The sequence below is a fragment of the Enhydra lutris genome, unplaced genomic scaffold, assembly GCF_002288905.1.
Source record: "Enhydra lutris kenyoni isolate GAN:26980312 unplaced genomic scaffold, ASM228890v2 scaffoldscaffold97, whole genome shotgun sequence".
NCBI classification, from domain to species: Eukaryota; Metazoa; Chordata; class Mammalia; order Carnivora; family Mustelidae; genus Enhydra; species Enhydra lutris.
The window spans coordinates 1,734,553-1,753,283 of NW_019154181.1; the positions used below are offsets into that span (position 1 = coordinate 1,734,553).

Here is an 18,731-nt window from a genome sequence, read left to right on the forward strand (position 1 = left end):
TCCTCCTTGCTTAACTGTGGTGCAGTAACACAGTCTGGAAATGGAGGTCGCCACCACCCACACAGCTGCTCCCCAAAGCCCTGGTATGACATGTATGCGTGTAGACGTGTGCAGGCTTATCACACGTGGAGCTTTGTGTAATCACCACCGTGGTCAGATACAGAGCGACGCCATCACTGCCAGGCTCCTCCTTCATGCTACTCCTTCATCTCCGGGTCCCTCCTTGCCCCCTGATGCCAACTTGTGGCGGTGGCTAACCTGTCCTCTGTCTTTATAATGGTGACTTTGAGAAAATCATACAAGTGGAGAATACAGTCAGTCAGCCTTTAAGATCGATTTTTTGTTCACTTAGCATGCTTCCCTGGGGATCCAGCCAAGTGGTTATGTATAGTAACACATCTTTTTAGGCTGCGCTGTTTTCCACGCACGTTGGTACCACAGTTGAACCACTGCAGGACATCTGAATTGTTTCTGGTTTTCTGCTATTAGAAATAAAACTGCTGTGCACATTTGTGTATAGGTTTTTGTGTGAACAGAGTTTTACTTTTTCTGTGCTAAATGGCCAAAGGTGCGATTAGTGGCTTGCGCGGTGATTGCGAACACAGTTTATAAGAACCCGTCAAACTTTGTTTCTGAGTGGTTGTACCATTTTGCCAGTAACACTTTTAAAGTAACACCTACGTTTTTCTTCTTTGATCATGGTAATACCGGTATACACATGAAAGGAATAATATCTATGCATATAAAATAAATGCGTGAATACTTATTCAAGTCTAGCCTATGCTTGATACCCTAGTGGGCTTAAAGTAACTTTGGTAGCCTGGGTGTGATAGGAAAGACTGTTTTCCACTTCCTGTGTCTTTCTCCTGCACATCCCCTTCACAGCTCACACAAACGTGTGGGGTTTTTCTCTGTGATACCAGTTACTTGTCCTACAAGTTAACTGAGGTCTTTTTTTTTTTTTAAAGCTTTTATTTGAGAGAGAAAGCATGGGGGGTTGTGCAGAGAAAGAGTGCATGGGAGCCCGATGTGGGGCTCCATCCCAGGACCCCAAAATCACGACCTGAGCCAAAGGCAGATGCTTAACCAACTGAGCCACCCAGGTGCCCCAATTTAACTCAGTACTGACACTATCCACCCAGAGCTAGTGTCAGAGCCCCACGGGTTAAGGGTCAGTCCCACAAGACTTCTCCCACCCTACTTCCGATACCATTTGCATGTACGGCCCTGGGTTATGCGCAGCTTCTGTATGATTTGGCTACAAAGCAGAGGTTCCCATGACCCCTTCAGGCTGCATTAATTTGCTAGAGCGGCTCACAGAATTCAGCAGCTCACAGAACACTTGTATGGACCAGTTTATTAAAGGATGTCATAAGGGATACCGATGAGGAGATAAATAGGGCAAGGTCTGGGGTTGTCCAGAGGACAGAATATTTTGTCCCCATGGAGTTGGGGTATGTTACCCTTCCAGTATGTGGATGTGTTCACCAGTCCGGAAGCTCTCCAAACTCTGTACTTTTGGGGGTTTTATGGAGGTTTCATCACGTAGGCATGATAGATCATTAACTCTGTTTCCAGCCTCCTCCCCTCTCTGGAGAATGGGGTTTGGAGGATGGAAATCCCAAGCTTCTCCTCATGGCGTGGTCTTTCTGGTGACAAGCCCCCATTCAGGATCCCACCGGGAGTCACCTCATCAGAATAAAAGATGCCCCTAGCGCTCTTATCACTTAGGAATTTACAAGGGTCTTAGGAGCCCCGTGTCAGGAACAGGATCAGAGACAAATAGTAGAACAAAAGATGTTCTTAGTGTTCTCATCATCACTTAGAAATTTACAAGGGTTTAAGGAACTCTGTTCCAGGAGCCTGGGGTGGAGACCAATATATATATTTTCTACCCTGTCATACTGGGAGCCTGTGGCACCTAGGTGGGAAACCACTGGACTGTGTATTTTGTTAAAACACCATTACCGTCTTTTCCATTTTAAAGCCATAGGTAAGTAAGCATATTTCCCATGTGCCCAGAGGAGAAGATGTGGAAAATAAGGAAAACCAAGAGGAAAAGAGGAAAGGACTAGCTAGAGCCTAGCACTTTTGGCAGTTTTGTTATGCATTAAAAAAAACCAAAAACCCTTAACGGGACGCTTGGGTGGCTCAGTCGGTTAAGTGTCTACCTTCGGCTCAGGTCATGACCCGGGATTCCTAGGATCCAGTCTTGCATGGGACTTTGTGCCCCATGGGGAGTCTGCTTCTCCTTCTCCCTCTGCTGCTCTCTTCTCTGTCAAATAAATAAAATCTTTAAGAAACAAAACAAAAGACCTTCAATGAGCATTTCTGGAGCCTTTGCCCACTGAGGAAACATTTCCAGACCCACAAGGGTTAATGTGGAGATGGTGGCCCCAGGGAGCCCCCAGTGTGGCCAAGAGGCCTGCAGGGAATGTGTCAGGAGCACAGTGACCTGCCGTGTCCCGATATCCCCACGTTAGATGGGGCCGCAGTTCTGCTGGAGTGGAATGATACCCTTTGTTTTTTTGGATTTGGGGAACCCGCCTTTGCCCCCATGTTTATGCACCTTCTGCTCCCTCCTTGACTTGACAGGATGACATCATTGATGACGTGGACAGCTTCCTCGCCGCGGCAGAGACCCTGAAGGAAAGGGGCGCGTATAAGATCTTTGTGATGGCAACTCACGGCTTGTTGTCGTCAGATGCTCCCCGGCTGATTGAAGAGTCTGCCATCGACGAGGTAACGGCCACGACTCTGGGCACAGCTGCCCCGGCACCTGTGTGCCTCCCGGTCCCAGTTAGAGCAAGTGGGGGGAGGGCGTTATTTTGTGGTTAAGAATGGATTCACAATGTGGGTTATGTTTGCGTTTCAGGGCCCGGAAGCCTGTCTTTAGCCCATGGTAATTGTTTTACTGACTCTTGTAAATGGGGCATGTGACGCATGGTGCCATGCACACTACCCCCTCCCTGACCCCCAGACTCCATCACAGGCCTGCAGGTTCCCCGTCTGCAGCCCTTTTAGAAAGACAGGAGGCCCTACCTCAGAAAGGTTCAGGGACTTCTTAAGGTCACACAGCTAGTAGGCTGAGCCTTTATGATGGCAAAGCCCGGCTCTCTCACTGGGACAGACAGATGCCTGTGGTATGAAACTGGGAGGAAGGCACACAGCGCAGTTTTCCCAAGCTGCTTGTGGCTCCCTTGAGGCTGAAACCAAGTCCTGGTTTACTCCCCCTGCTTTGTCTGCCCCCCAACCCCCAGGTCAGCCGGCTTATCTGCTTGTCCACTCCGACCACATAAATCACATTTTTAATCTCTCTTAAGAAATGGAGGTGTTCTGCCCTGTAAATTCCTGAGTATTGAATTGTACATGGCTCAGACTCCTTTTACTTTTCCAAGTCCCACACTCTTCTCTTCAGCGGTCAATCTTGAGCCTGGCCCCCTGTTAATGGGTTCAAGGTGCCTTCTCACAGACAGAGGCCAGGCTGGTGTGGCCGGGATCACATCCAGCCTCCTTATTCAGCGGGACAGATAATCCTAAGGGCCAAGAACACGTGAAAGGCGTTCAGGGCCACAAACCGGATACAGGAACTCCCATATTGAGTACACGGAGAGGTCTTCAGGCCCGAGGCAGCAGCTCTCACGGGCTGTCCACGTGGTTCCCACGGGCGCTGCGTGTGGGCAGATTCAAGAGAGCAAGCCACAGGAATGTGGGGGACCTGCGGGAGCCTGGCCTCCTAGAGCAGAGTGGACTTTGGAGAGGAGGCATAAAAGCAGCAGAAATGGACGCAAGTGCACGGGAGGCTGCCTTTGCGGATGGGCGCCCTTGTGTCTTGAGAGGGGCCTTACGCCGATGCCCAGGACGGGGAGTCAGGCCAGTGACATAGTGGCTACACCGGGTTCTGGGGCACCTGGGCGGCTCCGTCGGTTAAGCGCCTGCCTTCGGCTCAGGTCATGATCTGGGGCCCAGGATTGAGCCCTGCGTCGGGCTCCCTGCTCAGCGGGGAGTCTGCTTCTCCCTCTCCTCCCTGCTCTCGCTCGCTCTATCTCTGTCTCTCAAATAAATAAAATCTTTACAAGTAAAAATAAAAAATAAATCAGCGGGGTTTCTGTGTTCATTCTGGTTAGGATGCTCAGGTTTTTCCTCTAAGCTTACGGGTAAAGCACAGTCCCACGGTGGAGGGTAAGCCAGGCAGGGGCAACAGCAGAGCCCCCAGTCAGGAGGCGGAAGCGGGGAGAGGCGGGGAGGCTGCCGTCCTCCTCTTCTGGAGTACGAGCCTGTAGTGCTCGGGCCTGATGAATCAGGATTGGAAGTGGGGTTTGTGGTTTGTTTTAGCAAATAACTTAAATGTGCAGAATAGACATCCATAACGTGGTAGGCTAGTGGTTGCCAAGCCTTTGGGAAGGGGTGAGATGAGGAGTGACCGCAAAGAGGTGCAGGGTCTCTTTTTGGGGGACATGGGAAACCCAGCTCTGATTGTTCCAAACACCAGTGAAGCGTACGCTTTAAATGGCTGACTAGAGGGTACACGAATGATATCTCAATAAAACTGGTGCTTTTTTAAAATTTTATTTATTTATTTGACGGAGAGAGAGTGCACACAAGCAGGGGGAGGGGCAGAGGGAGAGGGAGAAACAGGCTCCCCACTGAGCAGAGAGCCCAATGCGGAACTCGATCCCAGGACCCTGAGATCATGACCTGAGCCAAAGGCAGACGCTTAACGGACTGAGCCACCCAGGCTTCCCTCAAGCCAGTCTTCTAAAACGTGGTTAGAATAGGTGTGGAAGATCCATTCCCCAGTGAGGGGGGTTGACGCGTGAAAAACCGGCCCCTGCAAGGGAGCATGGGGCATGGAGTGCAGGCACAGCAGCCCTGCCCTGGGGTCACCCCCCTCCCCCCGCCAATTCTCTGGGAGGGGTGCCAAGAGGCCCGTGTTTGATACCAGTGGGTAGGGGTTCTGCTTTGTTGTTGTTGTTGAATTTGGGAACTGTTCTCTTTTACAGGCCGTGATAATTTATGTGAGTCTTGACGTTTCCGTTGTTGCCTCAGTTGCCAGGAATGTCAGATACAAAAGCAGGAGTCACCAGGATCAGATGAGGCTAGGCTTTCGTGTCCCTCGTGCTGGTTTGGAGCAATCCTGACTGTCCGTCTCTGTGTCACCAGTCTCGTGTGTGCGCGTCCTTATCATAAGCAGTCGCGAGGCTTATTTCGGAAGTAGGGAGTATAGATTATAAATAAAATTAAACAATCATTCCCATCCCTTTTTTTTTTTTTTTAAGATTTTATTTATTTATTTGACAGACAGAGATCACAAGTAGGCAGAGAGGCAGGCAGAGGGAGAGGGGGAAGCAGGCTCCCCGCGGAGCAGAGAGCCCAATGCGGGGCTCGATCCCAGGACCCTGGGATCATGACCTGAGCTGAAGGCAGAGGCTTTAACCCACTGAGCCACCCAGGCACCCCCCCATCCCCTGTTTTTTTAAAGACGGCTGAGTATTTTTTTTTTTTCCCATTTGTAGCTGCTGGAAAGTGCTTGTCTTTCTTTGATTTTTATCAAATCTTAATTTTAAGAAAAACAGTTTTACTGAGATATAATTCACATACCATACAGTTCACCCATTGAAAGTTTAAGATTCACTGGTTTTTAGTGTACTCACAGAATTGTGCAGCCCCCATTCTCATCCCCCCAGAAAAAAGCCCTGATTCTCATTAGCAGTCCACTCCTTCCCCATTTCTTCCCAGTCCACTCAGCCTTACACACCCACTAATCCGCTTTCTGTCTCTATAGGTTTACCGAACCTGGGCATTTCCTATAAATGAAATCCTGGGATGTGTGACCTTTTGTATCTGGCTTTTTCACTTGGTGTGCTATTTTGAAAGTTCATCCTTGCCGGAGCAGGGTACCAGTACTGCATTCTTATTTGTTGCTGAATATTTCGTCGAATGGAAATGCCACATTTTGCCTTTTCATTCGTAAGTTTATGGCAGTTTGGGTCATTTATACTTTTTGACTCTTGTAAACATTTCTGTATAAGTTTTTTTTTTTTTTAAGATTTTATTTATTTATTTGACAGAGATCACAAGTAGGCAGAGAGGCAGGTGTGGGGGTGGTGGGGAAGCAGGCTCCCTGCTGAGCAGAGAGCCCAATGTGGGGCTCGATCCCAGGACCCTGGGATCATGATCTGAGCCGAAGGCAGAGGCTTTAACCCACTGAGCCACCCAGGCACCCCCATGTATAAGTTTTTGAACAAAGATACGGTTTCATTTCTCTTGGGCCCTATGGCAACTCTATGTTTAACCTTTTGAGGAACTTCCAGACTGTTTTCCAAAGTAGCCAAACCATTTTTCACCCCTCCCACCAGCAGCATCTGAGGGGTCTGGTTTCCCCACAACCTCACGGTAGTTCTGATTTTTTGCCTGTAGCTGTCTCAGTGGGTGTCAGGGTATCAGATCTTGAGTTAAGACGTAGTGGGTGTCAGGGTATCAGATCTTGACTAACAGGTAGTGGGGACTCCTGGGTGGCACAGTTGGTTAAGCGTCCTACTCTCAGTTTCAGCTCAGGTCGTGAGATCGAGCCCTGCATTGGGCTGCGTGCTTAGCACAGAGTCTGCTTAAGACTCTCTCTCCCTCTCCCTGTGCCCCTTCCCTCTGCACTCATGCTCTCTCTCTCAAATAAGTAAATAAATCTTAGAGAAAGAAAAAAGCGGGGGGGACGCCTGGGTGGCTCAGTTGATTAAGCCTCTGCCTTTGGCTCAGGTCATGATCTCAGGGTCCTGGGATCGAACCCCACGTCGGGCTCTCTGCTTGGTGGGGAGCCTGCTTTTCCCTCTTCCTCTGCTATTCCTCTGGCTTGTGCTTTCTCGCTCTCTGTCAAATAAATAAATAAAATCTTAAAAAAAAAAAAAAAGGAAGAAACACAAGTAGTGTTCACATTGACTGAAAACACTTCTGAAGGTATAGTAGGCTCACTGTCCTATCAAGCAGAACCACAGAGATTTGAGAATATGTGGTATTTTCAGATCCGGCCAGGAAGCTGCCTGGTTCTCTGATGCTCTTGGATCTTTGTCCTCTCGATTTGCAGGTGGTGGTCACCAATACGATTCCACATGAAATCCAGAAGCTCCAATGCCCCAAAATTAAAACCGTGGACATCAGCATGATCCTCTCAGAAGCCATCCGTCGGATTCACAATGGGGAGTCCATGTCCTACCTTTTCAGAAACATAGGTTTAGATGACTGAACAGCTTTCCTTTCTTAAAACTCCGGAGGGCCAAACTGGAAACAGACAGTACTGTGAGGGGTCATGCCTGATGCGATGTACTACCCAGGGGCCGTCTGTGCTCTGTTCCTTCCTTTTTGTTGATTCCTACGAAGATAGACCAACTTTTTAATGTCGGTTTAGGTGTTTGTGAGTTTTTTGGGCAATTTTTATAAAAGAAAAACTATATTCTCCTCCTAAATGAATTAACAACCTGGTTGTTTATAGCTGAACTATTTCAACAATAACCTGGAGTAAGATTTTTAAGCCCACAGACAGCTTTTCCCAAAGTTGCTGGAGCCCAAGTGCTTAAAAAAGTTCATGAAATCAAATGATCTGTATACTGTGTCATACCTGCCACTGAGAAGCCAAAAAGATGATCCCGTCGAATCCCAGCAAGTGACATTTTTAGAAACGCTTTTATAGACACGCATAGGCAAACGACTATTACCTCACCGTTATTTATTTTCCGCAACAAAAGAAGGAATATGAAACTTACATTGTGTGTGTTTTTTTTTTTAAACTTTGTGTCCGGGCCGTTGTTTATAACTAAAATAAAATGAACACTGAATACATGTGCTGCGAGTGTCCAAGTGTCGGGTCCGCTTGTGGCGTTTTGTCTTCTGTGGCTTGTCACGGTGGCACAGTAGCCTCCCAGGGGTATAATGTCTCCCATTCTGTTTGTCCAGGACCTGCACGTGTCTGACGCGTGATCACTTGGCTGTGGCAGGAGAGGAGTTGGAGGCGCAGGCCGCGAGCCCCGGGGGGCAGGTCAGCGGGTTGGTGTGCGCTGCCGCCTGCGTCTTGGCATGGCTTTGTTCGGCTCCTGCTCAGTAGCACAGCCATGCGCTGAGCACAGTGCTGCCTCTGCATGCCTTAGAAGACGAGATTCTCACGGTGGTCGCGGAGGGCAACTGATAACACCCTTGTTCATGTCCGGCAGCAAGAACCGCGCAGCAGGCGGTTCTTGCTGCAGAACTCAGAACTTGACTGTGACACTTGTACCAGGCTCGGGAACGCTGGGTGCCGGGGAGTTAGGCCGGCATGTTCTCCCACCAAGGTCCTGCAGTGGCGCTCCCATCAAATTCACGGAGGCAAAGATTTTTCTTTTCGTTTCAAATAAACGTCACCCCCAGTGTGGGTCTTGAACTCGCGACCCTAAGATCAAGAGCCAGCCAGGAGCCCCAGGACTATTTTTTTTTTTCCTTCCAAAAACACTTGAGCCTGTGGTTTCTGCCTGTGTTAGAATCTGGAATAAAATAGCAAGTGACTTGGCACAAAATTAAGATCGGTCACTTACTGTTTGCCATATCTGGGTTTCTTGACGACTTGCTCTGGAGCAGTTCTGCGGCCCTGCGCGGGCAGGAGTGCCATTAACAGTGGTGAGCAGGGGACCGTCTCTGTGCTCATCACACCCAGCAATGTCCAGACCCTTCCTGATCCGCGATCTCAGCCAGGCAGCCTGTGGTGGTTGGGCTCCCGCAGGTGCATGAAAGAAAGGTATTTTGTTAATTCCCTAAAGTAATGCTTGGATCTGATCAAAGTAGAAGTCTGCACTGTTAATGTCGGACATTAACTCTTGCTTAGAACTGTGTGACCTTAAAATAAGCTCTCTCCTTTCTACGTTGCGAGCATGGTTTTCTTTGCTTTATGAGACTCTTGAAAGTAACCATGTTTTCCTTTTACTTCCAAATGAATAAGCTGACACACGTCTACCAGGATGGTGGAATGGGGAACTCCAAAAGTCTCTTCCTCCATAAAAGGAGATAATCAATGGGCAAAAACAGAATCAACTGTATTGGGACTCTAGAAAGTTATCCAAAGTTTACAGCAACCAAGTAAATGGTCAGTTAAGGGAAAAAAAAAAAAAGGCGAAACAATAATAAAAATGGCTGACTCTTGACAAGTTTGCTTTGTGGCACTTTAACTGACCCTAGTACCTTTCGTTTCATGTTTCCTGGCAGCGTGGAAGATGATAACCTGCATTTCTGGTACATGTTCCTTGTACCAGTGGGAGTAGAATACTGTTCTCAGAATTAGTTACTTGTTTGGACCTGTCTATTGGCTGCTTGAAGTACTGACTCAAAGGACTTGTCTTAATTTTACCCAACTCCGAACTCCAAAGAACAGAGGGACAATGGTTGAAAAAATATAAAGGCAAATGTGTTAGCCACTCTTCTTGGGGCATACCATGAAAGCACTAAAAGCTTGGGAGAAAGGCTAGGGGATGAGATACATCAGGGGGAAAGGGTTTTGAAAAGCTCGCACACATTCCTGGGGATACAAAGGGCATGGGATTGCACCGAGTTGAGGACACGCTCACAAAAGACTCCAGAAAGCCGTAAGCTCTCACCTCTGGCAGCTCTGCGGCAGACTGTGCAAGCAAGAATTAAGGCTGAAGCAGAGCTGTGGTCTGCCCAGCTGAATGCTGAAGGCATGTTGTGAGACACGCAGCCCATCTGCAGACTGGGTTCTTTTCCCTCCCTCCTTCCCTCCCTTTCACCCTTCCTCTATTTTTTTTTTTCTTTTCTTTTCTTTTCTCTTTTGTTTTCAGGCTTAAGGAAGCCTGGGATAACCCCATTCAGTTGACTGAACAGAGATTGTCAGTTACCATACACAACAAAGAATACAGGCTTTACAAAAATTAGTTCAGAAAAGCCACCAGACAGCTACAAGCAGCAATAAACCCTGGGGAAGGAAGAGAGTCTGATTTCCAGACTTCCCACATTATAATATTCAAAATGCCCAGATTTCAACAACAACAACAATTCTGAGGCATGTAAACAAACAGGGCTGGGCCCACACATAGGAAAAAAAATTGATAGAAACCCTCTTTGAGGAAGGGCAGATATTAGATTTACTGATGACTTTAAATCAATGATTTTTAAATATGCCCAAAGAGCCTTGAAAGGAAACCAGGAGAAAGATGGCTCACCAAATAGAGAATATCAATAAAAAATAATAAAAACGAACCAAACAGGATTTGGGGAAGACCATAGAGTGGGAAGCAGCAGGAGTCTGTCTCCTAGACAATTTCTGGGATAAGATTTGATGGTTTTGGAACTCCGATGTCTATCAAAGGTTTGCAACCTCCACGGGGAGTCTTGAACAATAAATGGTTAATTTTAGCCAAACTGAGCTCTTAGTACAGCTGCAGATACCTGCCCCTCCCCACACTCCCAGACTCGGGGCAGGCAGCTGTACCCATATTCCTGGAGCCACCCGCCCAGCTTGTGGGTGCTAGGCTGGGCAAAAAGGACTCTGTCCTCCAAACAGTGGAGGTCTGTGCTCTGACAGCTGATGGCTGCTTCCGATCACAGAGATACAAGGGGCCTGGCAGCCACTAGGGTTGAACTTCCTTCCCTTGTCCCAAGCCCTACCCCTCCAACCGCTGAGAATTCTGGGAGATTTAAAGGCTGGTCTCCTTACTCCCTCCCCACACCCCCAATTTTCTCATTTTCCCCCTTTTGGGAGACAGACTTTAAAGACTAGGACATTCAGAAGCAACTGCATATACAGGGAAAATTAGAAACTTACCCAGATGTGCAGGCCCAGAACTTATCCCTCAGGTTCAGCCTTGGCACAGAGACAGTCTACAACTACTACTACGACTGCTACTGCTGCTATTACTACTACTACTACCACTACTACAATGACTACAATAAATACTGGGAAAGGGAGAGCAACTGGTTTCCAGGATTACCACAATTCAAAGGGGAAAAATCAATAGAAATGGTTTCTGAAAAAGGCCTGATGGTAGATCTACTAGACAGACCTTTTTTTTTTTTTTTTTTTTTTTTAAAGATTTTATTTATTTGGGGCGCCTGGGTGGCTCAGTGGGTTAAAGCCTCTGCCTTCGGCTCAGGTCATGGTCCCAGGGTCCTGGGATCGAGGCCCGCATCGGGCTCTCCGCTCAGCGGGGAGCCTGCTTCCTCCTCTCTCTCTCTGACTGCCTCTCTGCCTACTTGTGATCTCTGTCAAATAAATAAAATTTTTTTAAAGATTTAAAGATTTTTTAAAAAAATTTTATTTATTTGACAGAGATCACAAGTAGGCAGAGAGGCAGGCCCCCTACTGAGCAGAGGGTCCCATGTGGGGCTTGATCCCAGGACCCTTGGATCATGACCTGAGCCCAAGGCAGAGGCTTTAACCCACTGAGCCACCAAGGTGCCCCCTAGACAGACTTTAAAGCAACTGTCTTAAAGATGCTCAAAAAAACTAAACAAACCAGAAAACCCAAAACAAAACAAAAAAACAGATGTGGGGAACAAGAAAATAATGTACGAGCAAAGCAGAGAGATCAATAAACAGAAAACCTAAAGAGAAACCCCCCAAAATTCTGAAGAGTACAACTAAATTGACAAATTCACTAGAGGGATTCAAAGGCCCATTTGAGCAGGCAGGGGAGTGCGTGAACTTAAAGATAAAATGGAACTAAATCCAATGAACAGAAGGAAGATTGAAGAAAAAGAAACAGAGCCTAAGGGACTTCTGTGACTGCATTAAGTGGGTCAACATACACATTGTGGGAGACCTCCTCCTGAAGGAGAAGAGAGGGAAAGGGGTAGAGAGAATATTTGAATAAACAATGGCTGAGAACGTCAACATTTTATGAAAGACATGAATATGAATTCCAAGTGAGATGAACTCAGGGACACCAAAATACATTACAATCCAACTTTAAGAAATCAGAGAATCTTGAAAGCAGCAAGAGAGAAGAAATGAGTCACATACAAGGGATTCTCAGTAAGTTATCAGATTCCTAAAAAAATATTTATTTAGGGGCACCTAGGTGGCTCAGTGGGTTAAAGCCTCTGCCTTCGGCTAGGGTCATGGTCTCAGGGTCCTGGGATTGAACCCTGCATCGGGCTCTCTGCTCATTGGGGAGCCTGCTTCCTCCTCTCTCCCTGCCTGCCTCTCTGACTACTTGTGGTCTCTGTCAAATAAATAAAATCTTGAAAATATATATATTTAATTAATTAATTAATTTATTTATTTGAGAGAAAGAGAGGGAGAGCACAAGCAGGCAGAGCAGCAGGCAAAGAGAGGAGAAAAGGCTCCCCAACAAGCAGGGAGCCCAGCATGGGGCTCGATCCCAGGACCCTGAGATCACGACCTGAGCCGAAGGCAGAAGCTTTAACCCACTGAGGCACCCAGGCACCCCAAGATTATCAGATTTCTTCTGGAAACTTTGGAGTTCAGAAAGCGGTGGGCTGAAGAATTCAAAGTGCTAAAACAAAAAATGTCAACCAAGAATCTTACATCTGACAAAACTGTCCCTCAAAAGTGAGGGAGAGGGGCGCCTGGGTGGCTCAGTGGGTTAAAGCCTCTGCCTTCGGCTCTGGTCATGGTCCCTGCGTCCTGGGATCGAGCCCCGCATCGGGCTCTCTGCTCTGCGGAAAGCCTGCTTCCTCCTCTCTCTGCCTGCCTGCCTCCCTGCCTGCTTGTGATCTCTCTGTCGATTAAATGAATAAATGAATAAAATCTTTAAAAAAATAAATAAAATTTATTTAAAATAAATAAATGAATAGAATCTTAAAAAAAAAAAAGGGAGAAACGGAAACAATTCTGGGTAAACAAACACGGACACAGTTCATTATTACTAGACCTGCTCTGCAAGAAATAATCAGAGGCTCCTCCATGGTGAAACAAAGGAATACCAGATAGCAACTCGGAGCTGCATGAAAAACTAAAGATCTCAATAAAGGCAAATACACAAGTAATACAAAAGTAACTGTTATTGAAGCAATGGCTTCTAACTCCTTTCTACATAATACAAGAAATATATTTAAAAATTATTAGTCTAAAACCTAGTATTATTATAACATTGGTGTATAACCTTGTTTTATGTTTTTCAACATAAGAGGCTAATACATTTAAAAGTTTATGTTTTGTGGAACAAAATAAAGATTTAGTTTTCTGATAACAACTGAAAAGGGGCATAAACAAATTCGTCAAGCAGAATTTTTGCATGTTATTGAAGTTAAGCTGGTATAAATTGAAATTAGTTTGTCATAACCTTAGGGTATTAAATATAATCCCAATGGTAACCGTGAAGAAAATAGTCATTGAATATATATCAAATGAAATTGGAAATGAATTTTACTGTTTTACTACAAAAAATAAGCACAAAAGAAGGAAATGAGGCAACAGAAAAGCTAAAAGGCATATGGAAAATCAGTACCAAAATGACAGAAGTCCTTCCTTAACATTCACTATTTTAAATGTAAATGAATTAAATAATCAAGTAAAAGGGATTGGCAGACAAAACAAAAAGAGGGATTGGCAGAATAGATAAAAAGAACACAATACAACTATATGCTGTCTGCAAAAGACTCACTTTAGATCCAAAGACACGAATAGATTGGAAGTGAAAGGACAGAAAAACATATTCCACGCGAATAGCAACCAAAAAAGAAAACGTGTAGCATAAGTAATATAGGACAAAATGGACTAAGACAAAAATTACTACAAAAGACAATGAAGGACAGTATATATTAGTACAAGGTTCAGTACAGCAAGAAGACATAATAATGATAAATACTTACATGCCTAATAACAGACTATCAAAATAAATGAAGCAAAAATGTACACAATTAAAAGAAGTAGTTTTACAATAATAATTAGATACTTCCATTCTCCACTTATGGATATTAACCAACACACTCTTAAACAGCCAATTAATCAAAGAAGAAATCACAAGGGGAGTTAGAAAATACTTAAAGATGAATAGAAATGAAAACATAACATACCAAATGTTAGGGATACAGTAAAATCAGTGTTAATGGGGAAATTTATGGCTATCAACTCTTACATGGAAAGGAAGGGAGGGAGGGAAGGAGGGAGGAAGGGGGAAAGATCTCAAATCAACAATCTCACTTTACAACTTCAGGTACCAGAAAAAGGACAAATTAAACCCAAAGCTGGCAGAAGGATAGACATAATAAAGATTAGAGGGGAGATCAGCAAAACAGAAAATAGAAAATTATAGGGAAAAGTCAATAAAACAAAAACTGGTTATTTGAAAAGATAAAAATTGACAAACCTTTAATAGACTAAGAAAAAAGAGAGAAGCCTCAAATTATTAAAAGCAGAAAAGAAAGTGGGGACATTATTACTGATTTGAAGTAAATAGAAAGGATTATGAGTGTACTATGAGGAATTGTACACAATCAAATTGGATGATTTAGATGAAATTGACAAATTCCTAGAAACACAAAACCTACTAAGACTAAATCACAAAGAAATACAAAATCGGAATAGATTTATAACTAATAGGAGAATTATATCAGTTATTTAAAAAAAAAAAAAAAACTCCCAACAGAGAAGAGTCCAGGATCTGATGGTTTCACTGGTGAATTCTCCCCAACATTCAAAGAAGTAAGCCCGTCTGAGGCACCTGGCTGGCTCAGTCAGCGGAGCATGCAACTCTTGATCTTGGAGTTGTAAGTTCGAGCCCCATGTTGGGTGCAGAGATTACTCAAAAAATAATAAAAAATGGTAACACCAGTATTTTTCCAACTTTCCCAAAAAAACGTAAGAGGAAAGAATAATTTCTAACTCATTCTATGAGGTGGACTTACCCTGATAACAAAGCCAAAGACACTATAAGAAAACTATAAATCAGGGCGCCTGGGTGGCTCAGTGGGTTAAGCCTCTGCCTTCGGCTCAGATCATGATCTCAGGGTCCTGGGATGGAGCCCTGCATCAGGCCCTCTGCTCAACGGAGAGCCTGCTTCCCCCTCTCTCTGACTGCCTCTCTACCTACTTGTAATCTCTCTCTGTCAAATAAAGTCTTTTAAAAAAACTATAAATCAATATCCCTTATGAATATTGATACTAGAACATCAACAAAATACTAGAAAACTATTTTCAGGAACATATTAAAAAGATTATAGGCTTTAACCAAGTAAGATTTATTTCTGGAATGCAAGACGATTAGACGTATGAAAACTGGTCAGTGTAATACACCATATTAACAGAATGAAGAGGAATAACTACATGATCGTCTCATCGCAGAAAATGTGTTTCAAGAAATGGTAACTTTTTATGATAAAAACACTCAGAAAATTAGGAATACTAGAAAGAAAGTACCATAACATAATTGAAAGCCATGGATGAAGAATCCACAGTGACCATCATACTCAACAGTGAAAGAAAGCTTTTTTCCTAAGATTAATGACAAGGCAAGGATGCTTCCCTTCTTGACTTCTGTTCAATGTAGTGCTGGAAGGTCTAACCAGAGCAAGAAAATGAATGAATGAATGAAGAATGAATGAATGACTTCCAAACTGGAAAGGAAGAAATAAAATTATCTCTTTGCAGTTGATGTGATCTTATATTTAGAAAAACCCTGAAGGTTACACACACACACACACACACACACACACACACACACACACACACACCATCTGTTAGAGCTAAGAAATGAATTTAGGAAAACAGCAGGATACAAAGTCAACATGGAATCATCAGTTGCATTTCGAAGCACTAACAATGGACAACCTGAAGGGGAAATGGAAAACATGATCCCATTTACAATAGCATCAAAAAGAATAAAATACTTAGGAATTAACTTAACCAAGGAGATGAAAGACTTTATCACTGATCCAAGTCCACTTTCAAATAAAAGTGCACTGTCACAAATAGTGTTGATTACCTTTTAATAAAATAATCACACTTCTTTCCTGTCCTCCTATCATTGCTATTATTCATTTCATTTATACACAAGCCATTTATACACATACCAAATACATTGTTGCTATTATTATTTTGAACACATTGTTATCAGATCAGTTAAAAACTAAGTTTTCGTTTTACTTTCATTTATTTCTTTTTTGATCCTCTGGCTGTTCATCTGTATCCTTTACAACAATCTGTATCACATACTGATACTGATCAGTTTCCCTGAGCTCTGGGAGCCATCTGGCAAATTATGAAATCTGAGAAGGGGATCATGGCAACTTCCAGCACCTGTAGATGGTCAGTCCAAAGTACAAGGAGGCCTAAGATTGCACCTGCTCTGTAAAGGGGGGCAGTTTGGTCAGACTAAGTGTTTAAACTGTGGGATCTGTGCTAACTCAGGTCGTTAGTGACAGAATTGAGTCAGATGGGAGGACACCCAGTTGGCCTCTAGAGAGATGGAGAGTTCATTGGTGTGGGGGGAGAAACCCCACACATTTGGCATCAGCAGTGGTGTTGGGAAACACGACATGGGGGGCTCCCTCTTGGGATAGATGCAGCCTTTGGGGTGTGGTTTGGCTGGCTTCCTGGCTGGGCAGGTCCTGTCATTCCTGTCCTGGGTGAGCTGGGCCATCAGAGTTTGATCCGAGTGTGGTCCTGTTGGATAGCAGAGGGTGGGAATATGGAAAGTGATTGGGCTTAAGTGTGGAATTTCTCACACCCTTCACTGCCACCCTCTCCCTGTCCCACCTGCCCACTCCTCGTGACTTCTTTTCCCCAGAATTTGTATCAGAAGTCGGGGTGGGGGCGTTTATCCCTAATGGTTTGTTTTCTTCTGAGATGTGAGGGGACCAAATACTGTTTTTCAACCACTTTATCCCTAGGAGACTGGATTAATAAATTCTGATCGTCTCCAGCTGGGTCCTTCCGACTTGTATTAAATGATTTTTTAAAGATTTTATTATTTATTAGATGGAGAGAGACCACAAGTAGGCAGAGAGGCAGGCAGAGGGAGAGGGAGAAGCAGGCTCTCTGCTGAGCAGGGAGCCCGACGCGGGGCTCGATTCCAGGACCCTGGTATCTTGACCTGAGCCAAAGGCAGCTGCTCAACCGACGGAGCCACCCAGGCGCCCCTCAAATGATCTTTTGCTTCACGACATGCTTCTAGCAATGGCTTGGAAAGTGAGCACCTTCAGAGAGGCTAGTTGGTCGGAGATGAGTGTAGTCTGGGAGGGGGCGGTCTGAACCTACCTGAATTGACTAGAAACTGACTTAATTGTTCTTCTCTGTCTCGTTTTGCATGTAATCTTTAAACAGCCTACCTCGGGTTACCGAGTAACAGGCACAGTTGGGTTTTGCGGGTCAGTGTGTTCCCAGTGGTGGCTGCTCACTCATTAACACCTTCTGGAAAAGCGGCGTGACCCGGTTAAACTCCAAACGCTGTGCAAAGCCACGGGCCACGTCGGAGACCTCCACCAGGCTGTGCAGAATGGTTTCCTTAGTGAGGATGCATCTAAGACCCTCTGGCTTCCAGTGGAACCAGGGCCATCACTGTCACCAATGGGGAGCATCTGGGGTCAGATCTGGCTCTGAATGCCAGCTCTGCCCCTCCCAAGGCCAGACAACAGATGGCTCAGCCTCCTGGCCTCCATTCCTTGGCTGTGATACGCTACCACCCACCCTGAGGGAGCCCCAAATGGGACAGCGGGCAGAAAGCCTAAGCATCGTCCTCGGCTCCTGGCAGGCACCTGCTAGACTTGTCCCTCTGCGGACGTCCTGAGGAGACCACGGGGACCTGAACAGAGGGTCAAATGAGGGGGTTGGGGTAGTTTCAGCTGGGCTAGAAAAAGGAAGCAGAGGGGTGCCTGGGTGGCTCAGTGGGTTAAAGCCTCTGCCTTTGGCTCGGGTCATGATCCCAGGATCCTGGGATTGAGCCCCGCATCGGGCTCTCTGCTGGGCAGGGAGCCTGCTTCCTCCTCTCTCTCTGCCTGCCTCTCTGCCTTCTTGTGATCTCTCTCTGTCAAATAAATAAATAAAATCTTAAAAAAAGAAAAGAAAAGAAAAGAAAAGTAAAAGGAAGCAGAACATTTGGCAACATGCCTTTATGGTCCGACACTGGGATGTTCTGGGGCTGGACTGTCATGGTGGGAAGTAAGCCACATGATTCAAGAGTCACCATTCCAAGTCCCCCTCGGTCCTCTCATGGCCCAGAGGCCACAGGATATGGTTGCCCGCCACCATGGTGTCCCCAGAGGTGAGGCATCTGTCCCCAACACTTCGTGTTTTTTATACAAGTGAAATACGGGGCAAGCCACACATCAGGTAACAGTGCTTTCTGGGACTGATCTGGTTGCCTGTGGATGCACTGATCTCCCTTTATCTATGATTATTTATTTATTTATTTATTTAAGCAGGCTCTGCCCCCAAGGTGGGGATCAAGCTTGCGACCCTGAGATCAGGAGTTGCATGCTTCAGCGCCTGAACCCAGCCAGGCACCCCCTAAACTCCCTTTACTTTTCCCAAACCTCCTCTGAGTTCGGGGAGGCTGCCCTCCTCCAAGCCCCTTCCAGCTCTGCCCCTGCACTCATGGTCGGGGTTGGCTTCCCACTTGCAGGGGGCGGGGGGACACCCGCGCTGCACTTGGAAAGCTGTTTCCTGGCACGCGGTCATCTTGTGGGCTGGAGACGCCACCATCGCGCTCGGTTTAATGATCAATTAATTGCCTGCCAGGAAGCCCTTTCTGACCTGGCTCGGCCCTCAGTTCCTCCTGCTTGGAGCCGGTGCTTGCCGCAGG

The 18,731-nt window shown here is 45.7% G+C and overlaps 1 protein-coding gene across 3 annotated transcripts in view; it reads left to right on the plus strand.

Annotated features, from left to right (window-relative positions):
• LOC111139252 (phosphoribosyl pyrophosphate synthetase associated protein 2) overlaps positions 1-7,828 on the plus strand; it is a 49,010-nt gene extending 41,182 nt beyond the window's left edge. Inside the window, exons 11-13 of one of the 3 annotated variants that reach the window (XM_022491471.1) lie at positions 2,596-2,742; positions 5,786-5,970; positions 7,079-7,587. In XM_022491471.1, coding sequence (XP_022347179.1) covers positions 2,596-2,742; positions 5,786-5,970; positions 7,079-7,157 — 411 coding nt within the window. In that variant the 3' untranslated portion in view covers positions 7,158-7,587. Of the gene's footprint in view, positions 1-2,595; positions 2,743-5,785; positions 5,971-7,078 lie in introns of all 3 variants that reach the window. The other 2 variants (XM_022491473.1, XM_022491472.1) reach the window with 2 other exon arrangements.
• The last annotated feature ends 10,903 nt before the right edge of the window (positions 7,829-18,731 follow it).